The sequence below is a fragment of the Haliotis rufescens genome, unplaced genomic scaffold (genome assembly GCF_023055435.1).
Source record: "Haliotis rufescens isolate VD_foot unplaced genomic scaffold, xgHalRufe1.0.p SCAF_12, whole genome shotgun sequence".
Classification (NCBI taxonomy): domain Eukaryota; kingdom Metazoa; phylum Mollusca; class Gastropoda; order Lepetellida; family Haliotidae; genus Haliotis; species Haliotis rufescens.
Window position 1 is genome coordinate 26,576,840 of NW_025963802.1, and position 23,572 is coordinate 26,600,411.

The window sequence follows — 23,572 nt, forward strand, 5'->3', positions numbered from 1 at the left end:
TTACTGCATCCAATAACTCTGAATCACACTAGTCCACACAGCAACAAAACAAGACTAGTGCCATTTGAAGCTTGGGGCTACCTTGCTCAGGTGTATAAAAGACACTCCAAGATCTCTCACCTGTAGCTGCCGCACTGACTGCATCATTCAGGTCATCATTGGACATTCCACTGACAGCGGCCAATTGTGTCAGCAACTGCTGTTTGTGGCTCTGAAATGTAGGAACAAGCAGCAGCATAATTCACAGACATTGTACCAAAGCACTTCACACTATTGACAACAACTATTGACTTATCCTCTACACACCAAATACACTGAGCTGTCATTTGCTATGAAACTCTCCCAATCCCTCACCATCTATCATGGTAGTGACAATCTTATCACTCATCAGTATGGATCTAGGAAAAAAACCATAGTGATAGGAAATCAGTAGTTCTCTCTCCCCTTAACAATTACTGGTATAAAATTAAGAAATACCTATGATTACTCTCATCAATTGTATTATGGAACTGAATAGCTTCAAATGAGTTTAGGTGGTTTAAATTGTTTTTTTTTGGAGTTGTACATACCGGTAATTGAAGAGTCATGACAATAAATACTGGAGTACATTGTATATGGAAGAAGTGAAAGCAGTGAAAGAAACAGTATTTGAGGCTTATATGAGGCTTAACTTTACAGATAAAGGGTAAATATTGTACAACTTAAATAAATCTCTCAATGTGTTGCAGGCTTTTGTCATGTTGTTTGTAAACTTCCTGTCAGCAATGTCATGTGATTCATCATGTTGTGCCTCTGTTTTTAACTTGACTGTCATGGAGGGGCTCAAAATCATGTGACGGTAACAAGATGGCACCTGATTGACTGGTCTCGCCAGCGGTAGAAAAAGGGTTTTAGTTCACAAGTCCTTATCATATAGCAAACCCCTTGAAAATGGCAAATTTCTACTAGTCCTTATGATACCTTAACTATTGGGCAGTTTGGCAAGGACTGCAGGACTAGTGCCAGTTTCTAATGCTGCTTGCTTGGGGAGGCATTATCATGATTCAATTGACAAGATGTGGTCATCTGACTAACCAATTGTAAACAGAACCAAATGTTCTCAAAGGAATGACTTAATTTTAGTGTTATTAGAAATAACACGTAATGACAACTACTTCTTAGGGGCTCGAAAACACAGTATGAGAGAATATATTTAACTGTGTGATGACATATATAATCGTACAAAGTTTGTGACTCTCCTATTCATATGACTGACGTTATCCTGAGTTGGCTGTCTACTGAGACCCTCACTCATCTCACCTCAAGCTCTTTCTGCAGTTCCAGTTCCAAGGCTGTGTTCAGTTCCTCCTTGGACTTCTCAAGTTCTGTCTTCATCTCAGTTTCAAGCTCAACCATTGCCTTCTGGTGGCGCTGCTCCATCAGAATGTGCATCAGTACACCACTAGCACGTCTGTAACACATGGTCTATGTAATCAGTACACCACTAGCACGTCTGTAACACATGGTCTATGTAATCAGTACACCACTAGCACGTCTGTAACACATAGTCTATGTAATCAGTACACCATGAGCACGTCTGTTACACATGGTCTATGTAATCAGTACACCACTAGCACGTCTGTAACACATGGTCTATGTAATCAGTACACCACTAGCATGTCTGTAACACATGGTCTATGTAATCAGTACACCACTAGCACGTCTGTAACACATGGTCTATGTAATCAGTACACCACTAGCACGTCTGTAACACATGGTGTATGTAATCAGTACACCACTAGCATGTATGTAACACATGGTCTATGTAATCAGTACACCACTAGCACGTCTGTAACACATAGTCTATGTAATCAGTACACCATGAGCACATCTGTTACACATGGTCTATGTAATCAGTACACCACTAGCACGTCTGTAACACATGGTCTATGTAATCAGTACACCACTAGCACGTCTGTAACACATGGTCTATGTAATCAGTACACCACTAGCACGTCTGTAACACATGGTGTATGTAATCAGTACACCACTAGCACGTCTGTAACAACATGGTCTATGTAATCAGTACACCATGAGCACGTCTGTAACACATGGTCTATGTAATCAGTACACAACTAGCCTGTCTGTAACAACTCAAGGCCCATGTAATCAGTGCACAACTAGCACGTCTGTAACAACACATAGCCCATGTAATCAGTACACCACTAGCACGTCGTTAACAATACAAGGCCTATGTAATCAGTATACCACTAGCATGTCTGTAACAACTCAAGGCCCATGTAATCAGTGCACGACAAGCACATCCGTAACAACACAAGACCCATGTTATCAGTACACCATGAGCACGTCTGTAACACATGGCCTAAGTAATCAGTACGCCACTAGCATGTCTGTAACAACACAAGGCCCATGTAATCAGTACACCACTAGCACGTCGTTAACGATAGAAGGCCTATGTAATCAGTATACCACTAGCATGTCTGTAACAACTCAAGGCCCATGTAATCAGTGCACGACTAGCACGTCTGTAACAACACATTGCCCATGTAATCAGTGCACAACTAGCACGTCTGTAACAACACAAGACCCATGTTATCAGTACACCATGAGCACGTCTGTAACACATGGCCTAAGTAATCAGTACGCCACTAGCATGTCTGTAACAACACAAGGCCCATGTAATCAGTACACCAGTAGCACGTCGTTAACAATACAAGGCCTATGTAATCAGTATACCACTAGCATGTCTGTAACAACTCAAGGCCCATGTAATCAGTCCACAACTAGAACGTTGTTAACAATACAAGGCCCATGTAATCAGTACACCACTAGCACATCTGTAACAACACATGGCTCTTGTAATCAGTACACCACTAGCACGTCTGTAACAACTCAAGGCCTATGTAATCAGTGCACAACTAGCACGTCTGTAACACCACATGGCCCATGTAATCAGTACACCACTAGCACGTCGTTAACAATACAAGGCCTATGTAATCAGTATACCAAAAGCATGTCTGTAACAACTCAAGGTCCATGTAATCAGTGCACGACTAGCACGTCTGTAACAACACATGGTTTATGTAATCAGTGCACAACTAGCACGTCTGTAACAAACACAAGACCCATGTTATCAGTACACCATGAGCACGTCTGTAACACATGGCCTAAGTAATCAGTACACCACTAGCATGTCTGTAACAACACAAGGCCCATGTAATCAGTACACCACTAGCACATCTGTAACAACACATGGCTCTTGTAATCAGTACACCACTAGCACGTCTGTAACAACTCAAGGCCCATGTAATCAGTGCACAACTAGCACGTCTGTAACAACACATGGCCCATGTAATCAGTACACCACTAGCACGTCCTTAACAATACAAGGCCTATGTAATCAGAATACCACTAGCACGTCTGTAACAACACATGGTTTATGTAATCAGTACACCACTAGCATGTCTGTAACAATACATGGTTTATGTAATCAGTGCACAACTAGCATGTCTGTTACAACACATGGCCCATGTAATCAGTACACCACTAGCACGTCGTTAACAATACAAGGCCTATGTAATCAGTATACCACTAGCACGTCTGTAACAACACATGGTTTATGTAATCAGTACACCACTAGCATGTCTGTAACAACACATGGTTTATGTAATCAGTGCACAACTAGCATGTCTGTAACAACACATGGTTTATGTAATCAGTACACCACTAGCATGTCTGTAACAACACATGTCCCATGTAATCAGTACACCACTAGCATGTCCGTAACAACACATGTCCCATGTAATCAGTACACCACTAGCATGTCTGTAACAACACATGGTTCATGTAATCAGTACACCACTAGCATGTCTGTAACAACACATGTCCCATGTAATCAGTACACCACTAGCATGTCTGTAACAACACATGTCCCATGTAATCAGTACACCACTAGCATGTCTGTAACAACACATGTCCCATGTAATCAGTACACCACTAGCATGTCTGTAACAACACATGTCCCATGTAATCAGTACACCACTAGCATGTCTGTAACAACACTATACACTGTTGTGCACAGCTCACCCTGCCCCGTGCTGCTGTTGATGATAGTATTCCACTTGCGTCTCCTCCTCTATCTGTGTCTCCAACTGACTGGAAGAAAAAATAGGAGGAACCATTTAACATCTAGAATCTAGAGTGTTTGCAACTAATTCCATAAAAAGGGACCTCGCCTACTACAACCTCACACCAGGTTAAAGTACCTTGCCTCTTGCAAACATACTGAGAAAACTAAATGCATTTCCGCTGTAATGACATCACTTCAAGTCTGCTGACATAAGTTCCCTTTTGGGAAACACATGCCCAATGATGTACCACTTTAAACTAGAATGGCATATTTCTCTACTATAATAAGAAAGTGATACACATTACTGGTTGAATGATATCACTTCTGTTGGGGAAAATATGCCACATTTGCAGTGCGACGATACAACAGAAAGTCCCATGCCTTTAGCCACCTCAACAACAACTATTATGTGGCACACACAAGTTTTAGTATACAGTTTCATTGTAAATATTTTTAATCTACAAAGTAGACAATTTATGGATAACAACTTCTTTATTTACCATAAAGGCAATATTTCGGTATAGATCCTTATACCATTGTCAAGCAAGGATAAGGATCTATACCGAACCATCGCCTTTACAGTAAATAAAGAAGTTTTTATCCATAAATAGTGTCTACTTTGTCATCCGTCAACTTCTGAGTAATGCCTATCAAACAATTCATTTTTTTCATCTAGTTCAGGTTCTTTTATTCTTCAGTATTTGTTTTAAGTTGATAGTATAGTAGATTTTTAGTTCAATATCTATTGTGGGCGGCTGGATTAGTTTACTAAGTAAAGGGTGGTTGGGTTAGTCCATGTTTATGTTATTGTTTCTTAAGTTGTTCTGACACAAGCCTTGTTTTTTTTGTAAATGTATAGATTTTCATAATTGTGTAAATAGTACTAAATATGCAAATCTGGTATGTTAAGTGAGGATTCATTGATATATGCTTCATAGATGATTATATATATACAATTTATCGACTGTTTGAATAGACGAGCTAGCACATAAGGCAGCTGCCTTGAGTCCTTTGACATCCCTGTGTCACCTACAGGGTACAGTTAATTTACATGTTCTCTCTCTCCACTCTCATTGTGTGAATGAGTATGAAACCTGTGTACCAATATTATTGTTTTGTACATTATCACCATCTCTTCTACCAGCAATAAAGAACCATACCTGTAGCCAGTGTTTCCCATCACAACCCTGGTAAGTTATATGCACTTCCATTTGGGAAAAATGTATGTTTAATTTAAGTTATGAGAACATGCGGTGGTTTAGGTAAAAACATGTCTAATCTTAAAACAAAAAGAGCTATGCCTCTGCTACCTTAATAACAAAGTTATATTAACATTAACATTGGACTTAATGATATCTCTAAAATTTTGTTTCTTTGTTTGTTGTTTAATGCCACACTCAGCAATATTCCTGCTATAGGACGGCGGCCTGTAAATAATTGAGTCTGGACCAGACAGTCCAGTGATTGACATCATGTGCATCGATCTTTATAATTGGGACATGATGACATGCATTAACCAACTCAGCGAGCCTGACCACCCAATCCCGTTTTTTGACTCTAACAACAAGCATAGTCGCCTTTTACTGCAAGCATGGGTTACTGAAGACCTATTCTACCCCAGTCTTCACAGGTCACATCTCTAAAAGGAAAGACATCTCTAAAATAGAAAGTCAGATGCCTCTAACAACCTTAATAAGAAAGTTATCTGCATTTCTGCTTGGAGAAAATAAATGCAATATGAATTGTGACTTAAAACGGAAAGTACCATTTCCCTAGATACATCCGTGAGTGTGTTGGGTTTGACGCCAGTTTGAACAGTACTCCAGTTATATCGCGGCGTGTTAGCTAGGTGTGGGAGGACAGCCTGAAGTGATACAGGGTACAGACATTCACCATTTTGGTGAAATCCATGAGCACAGGTATGGTGCTGACAACATAATCGGGATAACCGGGATGCGAACCCATGATCATAGGTTTCTGTCCAAGGGATGAAACTCTGCACAGCGAATTGTGGCGCCCTTCTAGATACCTTAATAAAAACAATCATGAACACTTTCTGTTTAGGAAAACATGCATGCCCAATGCAGTACAACTTTGGAACAGAATGTTTAATTCCTGAAGCTACCTTAATAACAAAGTTGAGAGCACATTCGGTTTAGTGACATCACTTCTTGTTTTAGAAAAACATATGCCTGTTGGGTACAACTTTGAAACAATGACCCGTGCTAACAGCTACCATAATAACAACTCTTGTCAATTTTTTACTCTTGTCAGCTACTGAAATTTGCAATTTACAGTCCATTCCAGTATTTGCAACATTCAAGGTGGTACAGTGCAAGTATTTCACAAGGGGTCTTAAATAAAAGGAATACATGCACCTATGCTTTCAATTTCAGGGAGTATTTGTTCCATAACACGAATGGATGTTGAAATAATGAAATTATAACTGGAATAAAAACTAACTAACACAACATGCTGTATATAGTGGTATATCAACATTATTGATGTTTTCACTCAACAAATAATGGTTTTGTAATGATTTCACACCTATTCCAGGTTCCACGTTGTTTTAACGGTGTTGTATTACAACATCAGAAGGGAAACAACTTTCCTTCTACAAACGTGCGTGGTGTAAGCATAAACAAGAGTATTTAAGCATATTTTTTTCAGCTAACAGTGTCAGATAAATTATTGTTTGACAAGTTATCTTAATATCCAGTTATTCCTGAATTCAGATGATGAAATGATCATCCACATGTAGCCAGGAAAAGGATACATATATAGGCTGTGCAAATACTGCCACGAGCGCATCAAATGAAATAATCCATGCAGATATAGTTTTTCGTTTCTGCAAATTTACTCATATCGGGATGTGTCATTTATAATCTTATAAGGACTTCCTGCATGATACCCCAGCAGGATTTACGTCATCACTTTAGCTGGTGGCTGTGCACAATACTTGACAATATTAAAAAAAATGCTCAGCAGTCAGTTGTTTTAAAACACTGGTTGATGATAGTTCCATTGATTATGATAGGGATTACGTGTCATACAGGGGGACAATAATCATTTTATGATACTTTAACATCTGAGTCCGAGCCTTCAATAATCACTGTTCATAAAAATATAGCATCACACCAAATTTTAAAAACAAGCAATTAGTTATTCATGTAAATATTTAAAACATATGATACAGTGATTGCTCGCTATTGCGCTCTTCGATAAAGCGCTACTTCGGTTACTACGCGCGATAACGCATGGCTCCCAAAATTTATGTACACTTTTAATACTGAGAGTTTTACACAGACATGATTGTATTGTTGTTCATTTGCACATAACGCTTCTCACTGCATAATCAACCGTTTATTGCTGAATGGAGTTCTAATATTGTTTGAAAACATCCGCGGCAAGTCACGGAAATACGATTGTTCTACTAGTTAACTTTTCACACTGTACATCCTTTGATCTTAGAAGCGCATGCATGCAATAAAAGAGAACCACAAGCGAAGTTCATATTCTTAATTAGTGGGCAATCCAATTTGAGGCAACACTGTCAACTCACATGTAGTTGCTGTCACAACACGACGGTCATTCCTTTTGATTTGGATCAAGTAACCGTATCAAACCAATTAATCTGGCTTGACATACGTTACTGTATGTAAAGTGAATTTATCAGATCAAGGGCATTCCAATTTCAACATGAGGAAAGCGTACACAGTGCAAGAAAAGCTAGACGTCGTGAAGAAAGTTAGAGATGGCGCTTCACAGGCCAGTGTGAGCCGCCAGTCCGGCGTTCCAGCGGGGACCATCAGGTGTTAGATTAAGATGAGGAAAAACTTCAGTCAGCCGCCCCCGAATGCCACAACAGGAGAGGATCCGTGGAGTCGACGACACTACTCTGGACAAGGCCTTGTTCAAGTGGTTCACGCATTCCCTTTCGGGTGAAATACTTAAGGTCCAGGCTCAGAAGATGTCGAGGAAGATAAACGGGGACAACGACACCTTCAAGGCAAGTGATGGCTGGTTGTGGAGGTTCTAGCAACGTCACGGGATCAAGTCCATCACCGTCAGCAGTGAGTCTAAATCTGCCGATGTTGAATCTGCTGCAGCATATCCAACGATACTCCGAGACATCATTGACGCGGAAGGCCTGCATGATGAGCAGATATACAACACTGATGAGACCGGCCTGTACTATCGGATGCTCCCTTACAAGACTCTTGCCGAGAAAAATGACCCCAGGCAGAAGACAGGTTTCAAGAAAGCCAGGCAACGTGTTACAGTGCTCCTTGCTTGAAACAAGACCGGAAATCAAACAGATACAAACAAAAATGGATGATATTTTATTGACATTCACAGTAATATTTACTGATAGAAGGTAATGCAAGCTTTTCATGATTTGTATGTTATTTTGTTTTGGTTTACTGGCAATACTTTACTAATATATGTTCTGCACATATTACTGGTCTGCAGTTCTTATGTACATGGGTCTATCAAACAAGAAAGAAGTGAGCAAAGCTTACATACCCCCCGTTATCCCCGCTGGTCAACAACAAATAGTAAATAGTTTGTAAATTAATGAAATATACCTGTTGCTTTAAGTCAGAGGAACTGCACTTTCCTTTGTAACCCCATGAGGATGCATCATGTTTGAAATGAACACATGTTTTTGCAAATATATTTCAATCTAGTGTGGGATAATCAATGCTTAGCACAACATACATTCTTGATGTTTCTTAATGTGTCCATGGAAACGGCAAAAATTAAAAAATTCAGAATCTTCAAACTAGCAAAAGGCACAAGTACTCATTGTGGTTAATGTGTGTAGAAAGTTTGGTGAAGCTAGGGTGCATAGTTAAAAAGATATAGGCCATACAAAACACCCACCCTAAAAGTTTAAGTTTCTTAATGTTTCCATGGAAACGGCAAAAGTTAAAAAGTTCAGAATCTTCAAACTAGCAAAAGGCACAAGTACTCATTGTGGTAAATGTGTGTAGCAAGTTTGGTGAAGCTAGGGTGCATGGTTAAAAAGTTATGGGCCGTACAAAAGCTCGGACGGAAGGACGGACGGACGGAACGCTATTTACCCCCGATTTACTTCGTAAACGGGGGTATAATAACTGCCACGACACAATGAGGTATTCATGAACAGTGTCCCTATTCATTCACGCTACAACTGTGTTCCCCTGTGCAAATTTATTACGAAGAAATACAATAACAACGTTTTAGTTTTGATGAGTTATTTCATTGAAGACAAATTTAGGAGAGCAAGTAACTACTCATGGAATTACTTATTTCAATATAGACACTAGTGGTATTAACGAAACACTGCTGTCGTCTACCTTTCAGTCTACAGCCGACATTGATTTATGTGACTGGAATTGTGAAAAATTAAATAACACTGTAGAGTCTGATGCATGAAAAGGCAAGGTGCCCCTTAGTCAGCAGTGTGCACTGTGAAAGGGAAAGCACTCTCATCAAAGCCGTGAGATTAACTGCCCTTGACATGTACATGAGGTCACGGTTGCATATGTCAAAAGTTTATCGACATGCTCAAACTAACATGTTCCTAATAAAAAAGTAATTAAGTTACTTAGCAACCTAATGTTTAAAGTTGTTCTCTTTTATTAACTACCATATTTTCTTGAGTATAGTGCGCACCTTTTCCCCCAAAAACACAGCTGTGTAGAAGGGGGTGCGCATTATACACACCATAATGTGTTTCGATGTTTTTCCCCCCAAAGCAAAGACATTACCGTGAGCACGTAACACCTGAATACCATGTCAACAAATCCATACTGGAGTACACAATGTATTCTTGTAACTACACTGTCTAGTTATAAAATGGTTTCATTGTATATCTGGACTTATGTTTGTAACTTATTTCATAATTTTTATTCAAAATTCCTTTTCATATTGTTTTAATTAATTGCGGCGAAATCAAGTGTGAAGCAATCGGAAGATTGCACAACTCACCGTTATAAATAGCAATCAGCAGTCAGATTACCACTACTGGCGCCTTGAAAAGAACATTAGTTGACAAAGAATGGATACATATATCAAAAATGCCATACTTTGTCTCGTTAAAAGTCATATTTGTTGTAATTAGACGATTCTATGTCAAATGGTAGTTCTCGCGGGGGTCTCGACGGTGACTGGTCAAATTGTTCCATGTGAAAAAAAATAATTAGTTGGGGAGAACGAGGTAGCTGGGACAATGTGACTCACTCCTTGTTGAAATAATGATTGTGTTTGTGAAACAGGACACATTTCCAGAGCTGACGATCCTTGTTCTTTGTCAGATACATTTATTGTCTGACTGCACATATGCTGTGCTCCCTCTACATTAATTAAAGTAGTCTGGACATCAGGATGTACATGTAGGACTTTGTTCTGCCATATGTACTGATACCAGGGCAATTCTGTGAGACTAATTAGGATCTGACACCGAAGAATATTGAATAGAGACACACATCTTGTTTTGTGTTTCTTTTAACAGTATATAAACCACATACAATAGCGTTTGTTGCACTATCAATATGTCCAATCTCATTAACCACACAACTATCATCATGATGTTGAGGCCCATGAGACTTGTTTGGTAAATGATGACAGGGTGAACAAGTGAAGGCTTAGCCTTGATCAAGCCGTACTGTCCATATATGGCCAACAAAGATGCATGGTCCAAAATTGTGTAACTGTACTAAAATAGACATGTTGTTATTTTTAGATAGGGCTGTCACAGTTTTGGCCAGACTTGCTGGCTCAGCTCTTTTATCGCCCATTATACATATTAGGATGGATGTGATGCCCGTTGTTTTTCTTTTAATCTGTTTTCTTTTCTGCATGTCTTAATTTACATATTCAAAGCAGACAACCATTCTGGCAGAAGTTTCTCTTTCAAGACATATGAGAGAAAAAACAAAGAAATGAATTTTTGTTTGGCAATACATATTCTGTAGCTTCTTGTTCGGTAAAAACGACACCACACTATTTCTAGTTAAAAATCATACAAATATCTCACATAAACACAGAGGGTTGCTTCAGTACACAAAGGATTATTTTAAATTTGGCAAAGCCAAATGTACTGTTTCCTGATTGTTTGGTAACAAAATGGGTGGGGCTTGTGTTGTATTATTGCGCTGAATGATCTCATTGATTTCTTATTGTTATTTACAGTTTTATTGTGTTAAATAAGCAGAGTGTGAAGTTATTATTGGTGACATATCAACTGATAAGATTTGACTTCAACATGTATTTGCATTTATGGGGGTATAAACGTAAAATCTATTGTGCACATTTTGCGTAAATCCACAAATTGATGTCAATGCTTAAACATATTCCTCAGATTGAGAGTTTTTACAAAATAGGAATAATCACAATTTACAACAACACTGACAAGCATGCTGACTGACTTTTCCTTCATATGGCGTTTGGTCTGTAGTTTCTCCAAGATAATCCTCTCCTGCTTCTGTCTGTTACGTTGGATGTGGTCATTGAGGTTCTCCACCTGGTTGTGGTGCTGCTGTATGAGCTGATCTGTGTAGCTCCGAGGAAGGTCCCCACCCTGCATCATCCGCCGCTCCAACTGGTCCTGTAGGGGCCACAGGAATAACATCACACACCTTCCAACACCACATATGCTTATTTTAACAGTTACAGTATTTATTGACATGGTGACTGATTCACTGGGAACTTGTTCTCGGTATAAGTGAATACATACAGCTACTCAGTGAAATGACCCCTGGATAAAACAGACAATGAACACCTTCCCTGATCCATCGCAACATTCATAACATGGATCACTGCCATGATAGATGGATACTTTGCTTAGCCCTGGACTGTTGGTTTACCTGCAGCTCCTTCATTGTCTTGTCCTGCTTCCTCAATATAGCTTGCCTCCGCGCCTGTCCCACCTGTACAAGGAGGGTATACATATCAAACTTAACCGCACATGTACACAAACATCCAAATTTAAAATATCCATCAAGATTGACGTCACATTTTTCACTTCTTTTACAATTGTACTACGACATCATGGGCATGACTCATATTTATATACTCTCAACTATTGAGGTGTAAGTGCTCAAATGAAACATCTGATTTTTTAATCTGATAAGGTCCCTATGTAAGTGAAGACCTGTGTGAAGGCCTCCATAGATGGTTGCATTAAGTGAATACCTAAATGAAAGATAATGGACTCTAGAGCCAAACAGCTTTCTAAAACAATTCGGCTTGATTTCTTTAGTACTTCGATTCTGAAATTTGGATTTTAACAAAAGAAAACCAACACAAACACAAATCAGAAACAACCCAAGAAGTTATTGTAGATCAAACTTTATGCCATGTATTATTGAATGTTAAAAACCGAGGATGGATTTGGTACCCAATTGATCATCAACTTCTTGGTACATTCATCAGTAGTAACAGAATTATTTGGCATTCAAAGAAAAAATATTGCAGCATTGGGAATCCACAGAAAGAGCATGTCTTCTGACAGAAACTGCGGAAATTGGTGACATCACTTTCAGTCCTTCTCATCCTTGTTGAAATATGACAGCTGACCTGCTGAGTGAGATGGTTACAGCCTGCTTGTAACAAACATGTGCAGGTGATGGCAGTTGGTAATTTGGAAATAGTCTAAGAGATAAGGAGACTTAACAGGAGACTAGTTTAAATAATTTTAACACCACACAAACTGCATGACTATGCCATGCTTGCAACAATAAGGTGACAAAGTTCATGCACTGCTGACACTGATAGTTTTGATTGCTGATTGTAAGTGACACTAATGAGGGATCAATTGGACAATTACAGTGCATGTTTGTTTGATTTACAGCTGATGACAAGTGATACTATAGGAGTTTGACCATTCTTCATTTGAAAAGAAGACATTGATTTTTAGATCTGTTTGGGGTAAAGATTCAGTTTGCTATAGCCTGTTATTCATGATACTGAATGTGTTAGCCAGATGGTACTCTCATGGATCTTATTCATGATACATAGTAAAACTGTCCCGACTATTTCAATAATTCATTACATTAAGAATTATTAAATGTAAACTTCAGATTAAACAAAACTTTGGCTTTTGTACTCATCAAAAGTGACATTCAGAAGTGCATATCCAAATGCTGCCTTTATAAAATCTTTTTTAATCCTCCTCCTATGGTTGTTTGTTGTCCTATTTATGATGTGTTGTTATGACAGAGTTACCTCCCCTCCCCTGGGGTGGTTCCAATTGATGTTGGATTCCCATGTGCCTAAGTCCTACGTTCCCTGCTGGTTACCTGGAGCCGGCCAATCAGTAAGCTGATCTCCTGGTCCTGTTGCAGCAGGGCCTCCTCCATCTCCCGGGCCAGCTGCTGCTGCAGGGCCAGCAATGCTGCCTGTCTGCCAGCCTCCAGCCTCCCCTCCTCCGCACTCATTTCAGCAGCCTACAACAATGTCAACTTGTTAATCCTCAAACTGTTACGACATATTTGATATAGTTTTAAGAATATTAGTTCATATAGTTAGTGCATCATTACAAACTTTGTGTGTGTGTAGGTGTGTGCAAAACACAACTCTCCAGAATTTCTCTTAAAATATCTCCAAATCCCAGTCTTGTATCAGACCCACCACCTTCCAACAGAAAAAACCCACCAGCTGTTGTTCCAGTTTATCTTTTTCTTTCTGTTTTGCATTTTGCTTAGCTCTTCTCATTTCTGCATGTCTGGCTTGCATATCTTCTAGTTTGGCCCGGCGTTGATTCAGTTTGACTTCAAGGCTGGAATGAGTACCGGAAGTGTAATATCTTTCATTTTAAATGCTGACTGATGAAAAAGTCCCACCCCCATTTATTATGCGAGTCTGTTATACATGTTTTATGAAACAAGTGTCCATATTATGTGTCTCCAAAACGGAATATTAAAGGGAAATACAATGTTAATAAATTCTGACACATTATCTTATGAAGTTAAGAAGCAATGTAACTTGGGCAGAATTGAAGACTGTGCTGAGAAGCTAACAGGGTCAACAATATGCTGTGATGACATTACCATTGTGGTGTCATTGTTATTGTGAAAAGCATTGCCATTATGTCAACACTGATGCATAAAGTCTTCTTCAGATATGAGCTGTGTCTTATTGCAAACCAGATGGTCAATCAAAAGAGATTATTTCACGACTCTGATTTTACAAAATGAGTGTCAGAATTCTTATATTTCCCAAGTGAGAACGAGGGTATTACATTCTTACTTGAGTTTCGTAAAATGAGTATGACACACATGTGAGTATTAGTTTCTATATAACCCATTATTTCCTAATCCTTTTGAGTTCCCCTTCATAAAAAGACCCTGATCATTACCGCCATCTTAGAAAACCACAATTGTCAAATGACGTCAACAATCTTCAGCTATGATGTTTATAGTGTGACGTCCTACCGACCTTATGTCACACTAAGATTTGAATGATGTAAACAATGCCATCCTGATGATGTTAACAATACATTGGTGCTTGTGAAGTGATATTTGCATAAGTGCACAAACAATGTTTTAAGAACTTGGTTATATCTAATCCTATATGGGAACTAAATAGCTAACCATCTTGTAGATGGTGTACACTCACCTTTTTTGCTGCCTCATCTTACTGCGCTGCAGCTGATTTGAGAGGGACTGCATGTTCTGGTTGTGTTCCTTCAGAATCCGTTCTCGGGCCCTGTTCATCATTTGCAAAGCTATGTCAGAGCATGTTCATATGTATCTCATCAATAACAAACCAAATGAATTCAACTTGTAGATGTGACATTTAGGCAATGACTCACTCTTGTGAGAGCTCAATGTTGGAGGATAGGACTTTGTTGAGGGTGTCCGTCTGCTGCTGCCTCAATGTGTCCATCTCAATCTCTTCCTCCTGCTCCTGGTCTGACACCACCTGCAACACACCAGTGTCGTATAACCTAGACACACAACCTGCAACACACCAGTGTCGTATAACCTAGACAAACAACCTGCAACACACCAGTGTCATATAACCTAGACAAACAACCTGCAACACACCAGTGTCGTATAACCTAGACAAACAACCTGCAACACACCAGTGTCATATAACCTAGACACACAACCTGCAACACACCAGTGTCGTATAACCTAGACACACAACCTGCAACACACCAGTGTCATATAACCTAGACACACAACCTGCAACACACCAGTGTCATATAACCTAGACACACAACCTGCAACACACCAGTGTCATATAACCTAGACACACAACCTGCAACACATCAGTGTCATATCACCTAGACACACAACCTGCAACACACCAGTGTTATATCACCTAGACACACGACCTGCAACACACCAGTGTCATATCACCTAGACACACAACCTGCAACACACCAGTGTTATATAACCTAGACACACAACCTGCAATGCACCAGTGTTATATAACCTAGACACACAACCTGCAACACACCAGTGTCATATAACCTAGACACACAACCTGCAACACACCAGTGTCATATAACCTAGACACACAACCTGCAACACACCAGTGTCATATAACCTAGACACACAACCTGCAACACATTAGTGTCATATCACCTAGACACACAACCTGCAACACACCAGTGTTATATCACCTAGACACACGACCTGCAACACACCAGTGTCATATCACCTAGACACACAACCTGCAACACACCAGTGTTATATAACCTAGACACACAACCTGCAATGCACCAGTGTTATATAACCTAGACACACAACCTGCAACACACCAGTGTCATATAACCTAGACACATAACCTGCAACACACCAGTGTCATATAACCTAGACACACAACCTGCAACACACCAGTGTCATATAACATAGACACACAACCTGCAACACACCAGTGTAATATTACCTAGACACACAACCTGCAACACACCAGTGTCATATCACCTAGACTAATAACCTGCAACACACCAGTGTTATATAACATAGACACACAACTTGCAACACACCAGTGTTATATAACATAGACACACAACCTGCAACACACCAGTGTCATATAACCTAGACACACAACCTGCAACACACCAGTGTCATATCACCTAGACACACAATGAGCAACACACCAGTGTTATATCACCTAGACACACAATGAGCAACACACCAGTGTTATATAACCCAGACACACCACCTGCAACACACCAGTGTCATTTAACACAGTGTTGTACTGAACTAACCTGCAGTCTATATGCCAAGCGCTCCTGGAGGCGGGCCAGCATTGCCTGCCGCTCCTTCTGTTTACGACCTGAAACAGTCAACAGTTAGCTGATCAATCAACATCACATGGCTTAGTATAAACAGTCAGATATAAATAACTGACACCTCAAAATGGTAAAAATCATAATGACTGTCTGTTTGCAGTGAATGATTGTATGATGCACTGACCGTTGTAGTTGTCCATCTGCTGACGGTGTTGCCTGAGAAGGCGGTTGACGTCGGTGCTGCCCAAGTTCCCCTGCCGACCCACCTCTGCCATCTGTGTGCCTAACTTCTCCTCCACGTCAGACAGCTCTTGCTCTCTCAGTCCCTGCAACACAAACACTATACTTTACCATGTATTTCTCGTACATTATTTGTTTAATTCCTAAACAAAACAAAAAAAGGGCCAAAGCTATTGGTATCAATACAATAAAATAATAAATCAAATGAAAATCATAAAAGGTCACTACATGTAATATGCAATAACAGGAAATATTATGGGCAGAAAAAAACCCATAAAAATGAATGTTCCCAATAAATGATGCCATTGGTGCATGAATAGTTAATTATAAACTCAAAATACCAAAAATCTGGTAGTATCTGGTTATCAACTCTTAACTTTCATGAAGCTCATCAAATCATAAGCTAGATTTATTGATCAAGTCCATTTGGGGAAGAAAGAGAGTTTTCTGAGTTACAACATGTCCTCAGATGTGTATCTGTGGCCTTACCTATATATATACACACAACACATAACTAGATGGCATGTTGAAGAGTCTCATACAATTTTTAGGTTAACTCTTAATTCTGTAACTTTCAGTGTCTCCTAACTTCCCAACTACAGAGAGAACCTTTCTGGTCAGCAGTGAGTCCCGGGATCCCCGCACCACTCTGGGACAACTAAGAGAATACTATCCATAACTTTAGCTTCTCAACACTAAAATAATGTTAAAACTCATATGAAATGAGTCATAACCCTCATCATCACAAGTAACTCATTTTCCATTCCCCTAATTTCTTGATTCAGTCACAGGCCCTCCTATCTTTTTGATTGAAAAGAAACATTATCGGAATTAATGTAAGAAAAATCGTGTGTATAGCTACCAAATGCGAAGGAATAGTTTCCAATGCAGTACCTATCGTCAAAACAGCGGTTCTCATTGGAATCACCACACAGCCAAACATGGCTAACAGTAGCTGAGAAGAGAAAATTGGAAGTGTCAACGGTTGTTTCCAAAGAATGTAATTCTTAGTAAGTAGATAATGCACATGGAATGTAAATTATAATTCCTGTTTGATACAGATTATTCATTTTCATAAAAAAAATGTTTTGTATGCATTAGCAATGTATTTTGATGGGAGTCGAATGGAAAGTTTATCCGTCATAGAGCTAGATAAATTGCTTCACCCATAATTTCATTCACTGTTAACGTCTTAGAGCAAGATGTAGTATTTGCCCAATAATTGTTGATATAACAGTGCTAATAAAAAATTCTGTCAGTCAACATCAACAACAAGGGATTCGTCTGTGGCTGACTGGCACTTAAACAATAATCTTAATTTATATGTATTTTATTGACATATACCATTAACAGGTCCCGATGTGTGTATTTTGGCTACCACACAATAAGCAAGATTGCTGATACCAGAATTCAAGCCTCCCACTTTTGATAACAAATTCTGGTGCATATGAATACTAGTTGCTCAATACCATGGATGTTATGTTTTATTGTCAAAACTTTGAGTCAGACTAACCAAAAGAAATTACTTTGTTTGTCGGTGATTTGTTTATCGCCGCCATTTCTTGCACACTGTTTTTCCTGAAAAGGCATTGTCAATACAATACCACTGGCTTTTGACGGATGCAGCTGAAGTAATTCTGCTACATTTGACCGAGTTTCCCACAGCGGTTGTACACATATTCCGCTAATGGCCGCTGTCAAATCCAACAGTTTTTCTTTTTGTTCCCATAATAAATGCATTCGGTTCCAATACGAAAGCTATGCTACCAATACGCCTTCAATCTAAACCCATTCAATGCTTCTTATTCCAATAGATAGGAGGGCCTGAGTCAGCATTGCCAGATTCTTTTTTTCTGACACACTCCCAACATCATCGGCTAATCATAACATCTCCAAGGAAATGCCAGGTGTCACTTGCTGTATTGTCACAAGTCTTGCCACAATGCCACAGTGCTCCTTCACCTCACCTTGGTCACCTTGTCCATCTCCTGAATGTCTGACTGGTCCAGCTCAACACAAACTTCTTCCCTCTCCGTGTGCTGGTGACACATCAGTTTATGGTAACCCTGTATGTACAGACACACTTGCATCAGTATAAACATTAGCTGTCTCTGCTGTTGTGTGCACATCGTATCTCAGTTTACAGGTTGGCTCCTCGGACTTCAATTTATACCTAAAAGACTATCAGAATTCATGCACAATGTCGTCTAAATAACTGGTCATAGAAACTTAAATATTGATCTTGATCTTAACAACACTGAGTATGCTACTTACATATATATAACCAACAGACAAAATTAAGTCAAGAAGACACACAGTTTTCTATATAACTAGAAACACTGCATAGCTAGTTGATTTTGTTAATTAATTGCTTTATGTTAGTTTCTCTCCTAGGTGAATGTCAGTGACTGAACCAATGACCAGTACAATCTTGATTCAGAACCTAACTGATGGAATGGTGGTTAGTCTTTGATAGGCATTAGAAGCTGGACAAACATGAAAACAGAAGCTGCTATATAGAAATGTTTCATGTCTACAAGGTACATGCAGTGGAAACCTACTTAAATCCATGATCTAATAAACATATATCTGATGAAAAATACAAATTATTGACATGGATTGAATTTGTACTCATTACACAATGAAACTGAATAACAATTGTCAAGAAGAAGTCACATCTGATTATTTGGTTATAAAGTTTACTGCATACTGCATACTGAAATATGCAATGGTTGAATGAGGTTCTTACATTCATTTGTTACATATCTCAATCTTAGCCATAATCTTATGTTGCTATCACTTTACCAAGTTTGTTAAATACAGAAATAAGACACAAAAAGAATGAGTTGTTTTTGACACCGCTTTGAACAGTTATTCCAGTCATATCACAGTGTGTCAGCTTGATGAGGGAGGAAAGCCTGAAGTGATGCATGTCTCAGGCGTTTATCAATTTGGTGAAACTGACAAGCACCGGTTAGGTGCTGAAAAACCTAGAAACATAATCAGGGCGAACCAGGTTTTTGGCATGCCCAAGGGACACAGCAAACTGCAGGGCCTTAGATGACGGGAACCTGTGCCTCCGGACACAGGAAACGGTCTCTAATGTTGATTTTAATACTCAACACACAAAGAATTGTTTCATTTTATGGTCTGGGCAAAAATACTAACATGCCACCTAGTTTGCAGTGCAGAATATGAAGGGGATAAATGACTAGTTTGAGCATTAGTAAAATCTAAGTATTTTTTTTATTTGTATACTTATCCTGCATTACACCTTAATGCACCTATTGCTAACCTAATGACAGAAATAGACCTGTGTGAAGAAAAAGGTTGTTTCATACAATTGTGAAGTCTGAAGCCTGACCTAACACAGCTACCACATGTCCAACGGAAATGGTGATGTCACATATCTTCATATTACTGCTTGTCACACATAGTTTTGTCTGAAGATATAGTGGGGAGGCAGGTCTGCAATGTGTAGTCCCTTAGACGTAGTAATGCAGTTATACAAAAGTAACAAACATTACTCCTTAATGCATCTGTATCAGATGGTACGGCGGTGGGCATAACTTCAGATGTAATCCTCAATATAGATAAACCCTCATAAGACAAAAAATGTCAAAGGAACCGTATGGCATGTCATCTGCGCCAATCGGCATTACTTGCTCAAATCCTGTCCGGAATTGTCATTGTTGAAGATGTAGAGACTGTCTGAGTGCTAACGACACAAGTCGTTGTATCTTCTTCTACCTGTCCGGAAGAACAAACAGCTTCCCGAGATCGGTGTCGAAAAGAGCTCTGAAGAACTGCAGTTGCTGAGAGGGTGTGTTTTTCTACTTTTCTGTGTTGACTAGCCAACCGAGATGATGAAGTAATCTCTGCGCGAAGGCGAGATGTTTGACTAAGACATTCTGGCCAGGATGCAATCGTCGATGAATGACTCAAAGACAATCCCGCTGACGTGAAGAAACTTTATGATGGGCTTTGTAAGGGGGGTAAAAAGCTACTGGGCCAAAGAAATTCCTGATGGGAGCACCTTTCATTGGTAGTGACGACCTTGGAAAATAAATCGGGGGTAATGGCGGTGCTCTCGATGGAAGGGTATGTGAAGGTAAGCGTCTTGTAGATACAGCCTGACTATGTAGTCCCCTTGTCGAATGATGGTGCAAAGGAGCACGACAGACATCATGCAAAATGAGCCGTTATCTCTAGGTACCACACATTGAAAAGCTTCATGTTGAAAATCATACGAAATTTCTTGCCAACATTTTTTGCAACCAAAAATATTGGCAAGTAGAACCCTGGGGTTCTGGAACTGGGGCCTAAACACTCTGGGGCATGTTTGGATATCAACGTACCTATTGTGACCTGTTGTGTTGTCAACTGCTTGGCCGGATACACCGTCTGGAGTGGAGTGGACATTGTTGGAGAGACTCCTCTGAGTGGCAGTCGGTCTCGAAGGATCTGGGACATGAAGTGGACGTCCAGGATGGTCCAGTTGGCTACGAATCAACCTAGTGTTCCGCCTACTGGAGTGAAAGTAATGGGTACAACTGGAGGCGGAAGTCCCAGAGACAGGCGGAGCCACTTGGAGGAGACATTGCCCCTCTTGGGGGACTCTCCAGAGTCCTTGGTGGAGGAGAAGGTGACAGATCTCAGAGAAGAGCCGTTTTAGGCTCGTCCTCTGCCACAAAAAGAGCCTGTCTTCCCACTAATGACGTTGCAGAGATCTTGTTGGGATGGTTTGAATTGGGGACATAAAACAGTCCTGTCTCTACTGGTCCTGCAGTTGTTGCCTCTGATGTCTTAAGAATAAGACATCAGACTGATTAAGGATAAAATTTATGGATGAACAACTTCTTTAATACAATTAAGAGCGATGTTTCGGTGTAGTTCTAACACTGCAAATGCCTATCAAAGAAGGTCTACTGACACTTGGAGATGGGTATCCTCAGTGACTACCTGTACAAACATCTTGGATTCTGCTATCAGATAAGTAGGGAGATGACCAAGGCACCTGGAAGAGTCCGACTTTACTATGTTCTTCCCAAAGGCAGTAGTTGACTAGAACTCTACGCCTTAGCGCAGTAAGTGATCCCAAATGATGTGTGATAAGATCCATGACGTCCTGAAATTTGCTTTGGATTAAATTCATGGTCTCTCTGTAGTCCTCCTCTAATGTCTTAGCCTGGGCCACGGAAATACTTCTTGCATGTCGCCGATAATATGGTGGACAATAAAGGTAGGGTCCTTCTGATGGTGACCAGTTCCTTGTCATCAATAACTGATGTAGAAGAGGATCACTTCGGGGCAATGGTGGCAATGTTACCATCCAGCTCCAAGGTGTGTCATGATGGCTGCTGGTGGTAACATGATGGGAGAAGCTGTGTTAGTTGACATCGCAAACCCTGCAAGGAGGTAATCCTCAGATGTACTATGAGGCAGGTTGAGTGAGTCTGCGGTCCAGGGAAGAATCAGAGAAGGGTCAACCTGGGCCTAACTGCGAGATGATGGAGGTGAAGCCTGGCTTTCAGGGTTAGCATCGGGAGAAGTTGCACAAGACCAAGGAGCGTCCATTCCAATTTGGAATGAACGTTGGATTGCTTTGGAAAGATCGCTCATTCCAACCTTTCCAAAGCTTGGAAGGATGGATCTTTACAGAAAATCCAAAATTGGATTGGCCATATTTCCAAACATATTTCCAACACAGGAAATGTTTGGAATGACTTGGAATGGTTTGGAATGTTTTGGAATGGTTTGGAATGTTTTGGAATGGTTTGGAATGTTTTGGAATTGTTTGGAAGTATGTTTAGAAGGAACAAGTTAAAATATGTTTTATTAGTAATTTGAACAATAAAAAGACTATGAATTATCTATTGAGTTTAAACTATATATAATAAATAATAAACTTATCTCAAACATTCATTACGTGTCTGTGTAGCGAGGGGCTTTTACAGTCGCATTCTCCCTAAGGTGAGAGAGAGACCTGCACTTGACTCGACAAGACAATAATAGGTCTCAAGATTAAGTATTCGGCTGGATGGCAGCTGCCATTTAATTATAAAACAGACAGTCGTCTAGACGGCTCACATGTAAGTGCGCCGACATGTGCCTAAGATCATAAAATGGACAATCTTTGGTAACATCTAATTTATTGTTGTCTCACGCCAGAGCTTTGAATAATTCTGTTCATTGAACAATTGGAATTCAGGAAGTTATCAATAATTGTTTTACTTAACATAAGATAAGATAAGTTGTTTACAACATAATATTATCATGTCAGCTAGGACGTACTGCAGTCAAAACCATATATTTTAAAATCAATTTAATGACAGACTATGATTTCCAAGTCCCGATTATCAAATCAATGAGGTATCAGTTTCACCACATGTGCACAGACCGCCTATACTTATATATATATATATTTTTCATAACTATTCTCCAGTTAAAGTCCTATCTTCTTATCAAATAATCTGTGAGAGTGATCATCATTAACGAAACTCATTCTCATCAAAGAATACAGAACAAATGAAGAATCAGATGCATACATTTATTGCCATGCTTCATTCATCACGAAGCAGATTTACATACATTTGTGAATAGCACTTAAACTGTGATAATGAATTTTACCATTGTCCATATTAACATAATAATACATACATATATACAAAACAGGACATGCATTTAATAAATATTTACCATAATATGGATTTCCGATTATATAAACGACTTCAACATTGATATTTCAGACAAAAACAAAGTCTCCTGTCTTTTAACGTTCAGGGGAAAAGGGTTTGCTTCACAATTGAACATTTGTTTTCACCAAAGGACAATCAAATTAAGCCAAAAACATGAAAAATACATATATATGGTGAGCGACCGTCATTATACAGTGAGGGGGAAAATTCGTCTGCTCTGACTGCCTTAACAAAAACATTCCAGCCCTTAATTACCGAGGCAGCTGTGAC

The 23,572-nt window shown here is 39.5% G+C and overlaps 1 protein-coding gene across 5 annotated transcripts in view; it reads right to left on the reverse strand.

Moving 5' to 3' along the window:
* The window catches only part of LOC124116001 (trichohyalin-like), a 72,790-nt gene that overhangs the window by 10,620 nt on the left and 38,598 nt on the right, over positions 1–23,572 (reverse strand). For 4 of the 5 annotated variants that reach the window (XM_046477196.2, XM_046477204.2, XM_048393457.1 and 1 more), the window contains exons 11-22: positions 18,572–18,670; positions 16,549–16,690; positions 16,341–16,408; positions 14,931–15,040; positions 14,735–14,824; positions 13,772–13,895; positions 13,417–13,563; positions 11,983–12,045; positions 11,545–11,723; positions 4,087–4,155; positions 1,300–1,450; positions 121–211 (exon numbers count right to left, since the gene is read on the reverse strand). In XM_046477196.2, coding sequence (XP_046333152.2) covers positions 121–211; positions 1,300–1,450; positions 4,087–4,155; positions 11,545–11,723; positions 11,983–12,045; positions 13,417–13,563; positions 13,772–13,895; positions 14,735–14,824; positions 14,931–15,040; positions 16,341–16,408; positions 16,549–16,690; positions 18,572–18,670 — 1,333 coding nt within the window. Of the gene's footprint in view, positions 1–120; positions 212–1,299; positions 1,451–3,539; positions 3,601–4,086; positions 4,156–11,544; positions 11,724–11,982; positions 12,046–13,416; positions 13,564–13,771; positions 13,896–14,734; positions 14,825–14,930; positions 15,041–16,340; positions 16,409–16,548; positions 16,691–18,571; positions 18,671–23,572 lie in introns of those variants that run through there. The other variant, XM_048393458.1, reaches the window with a different exon arrangement.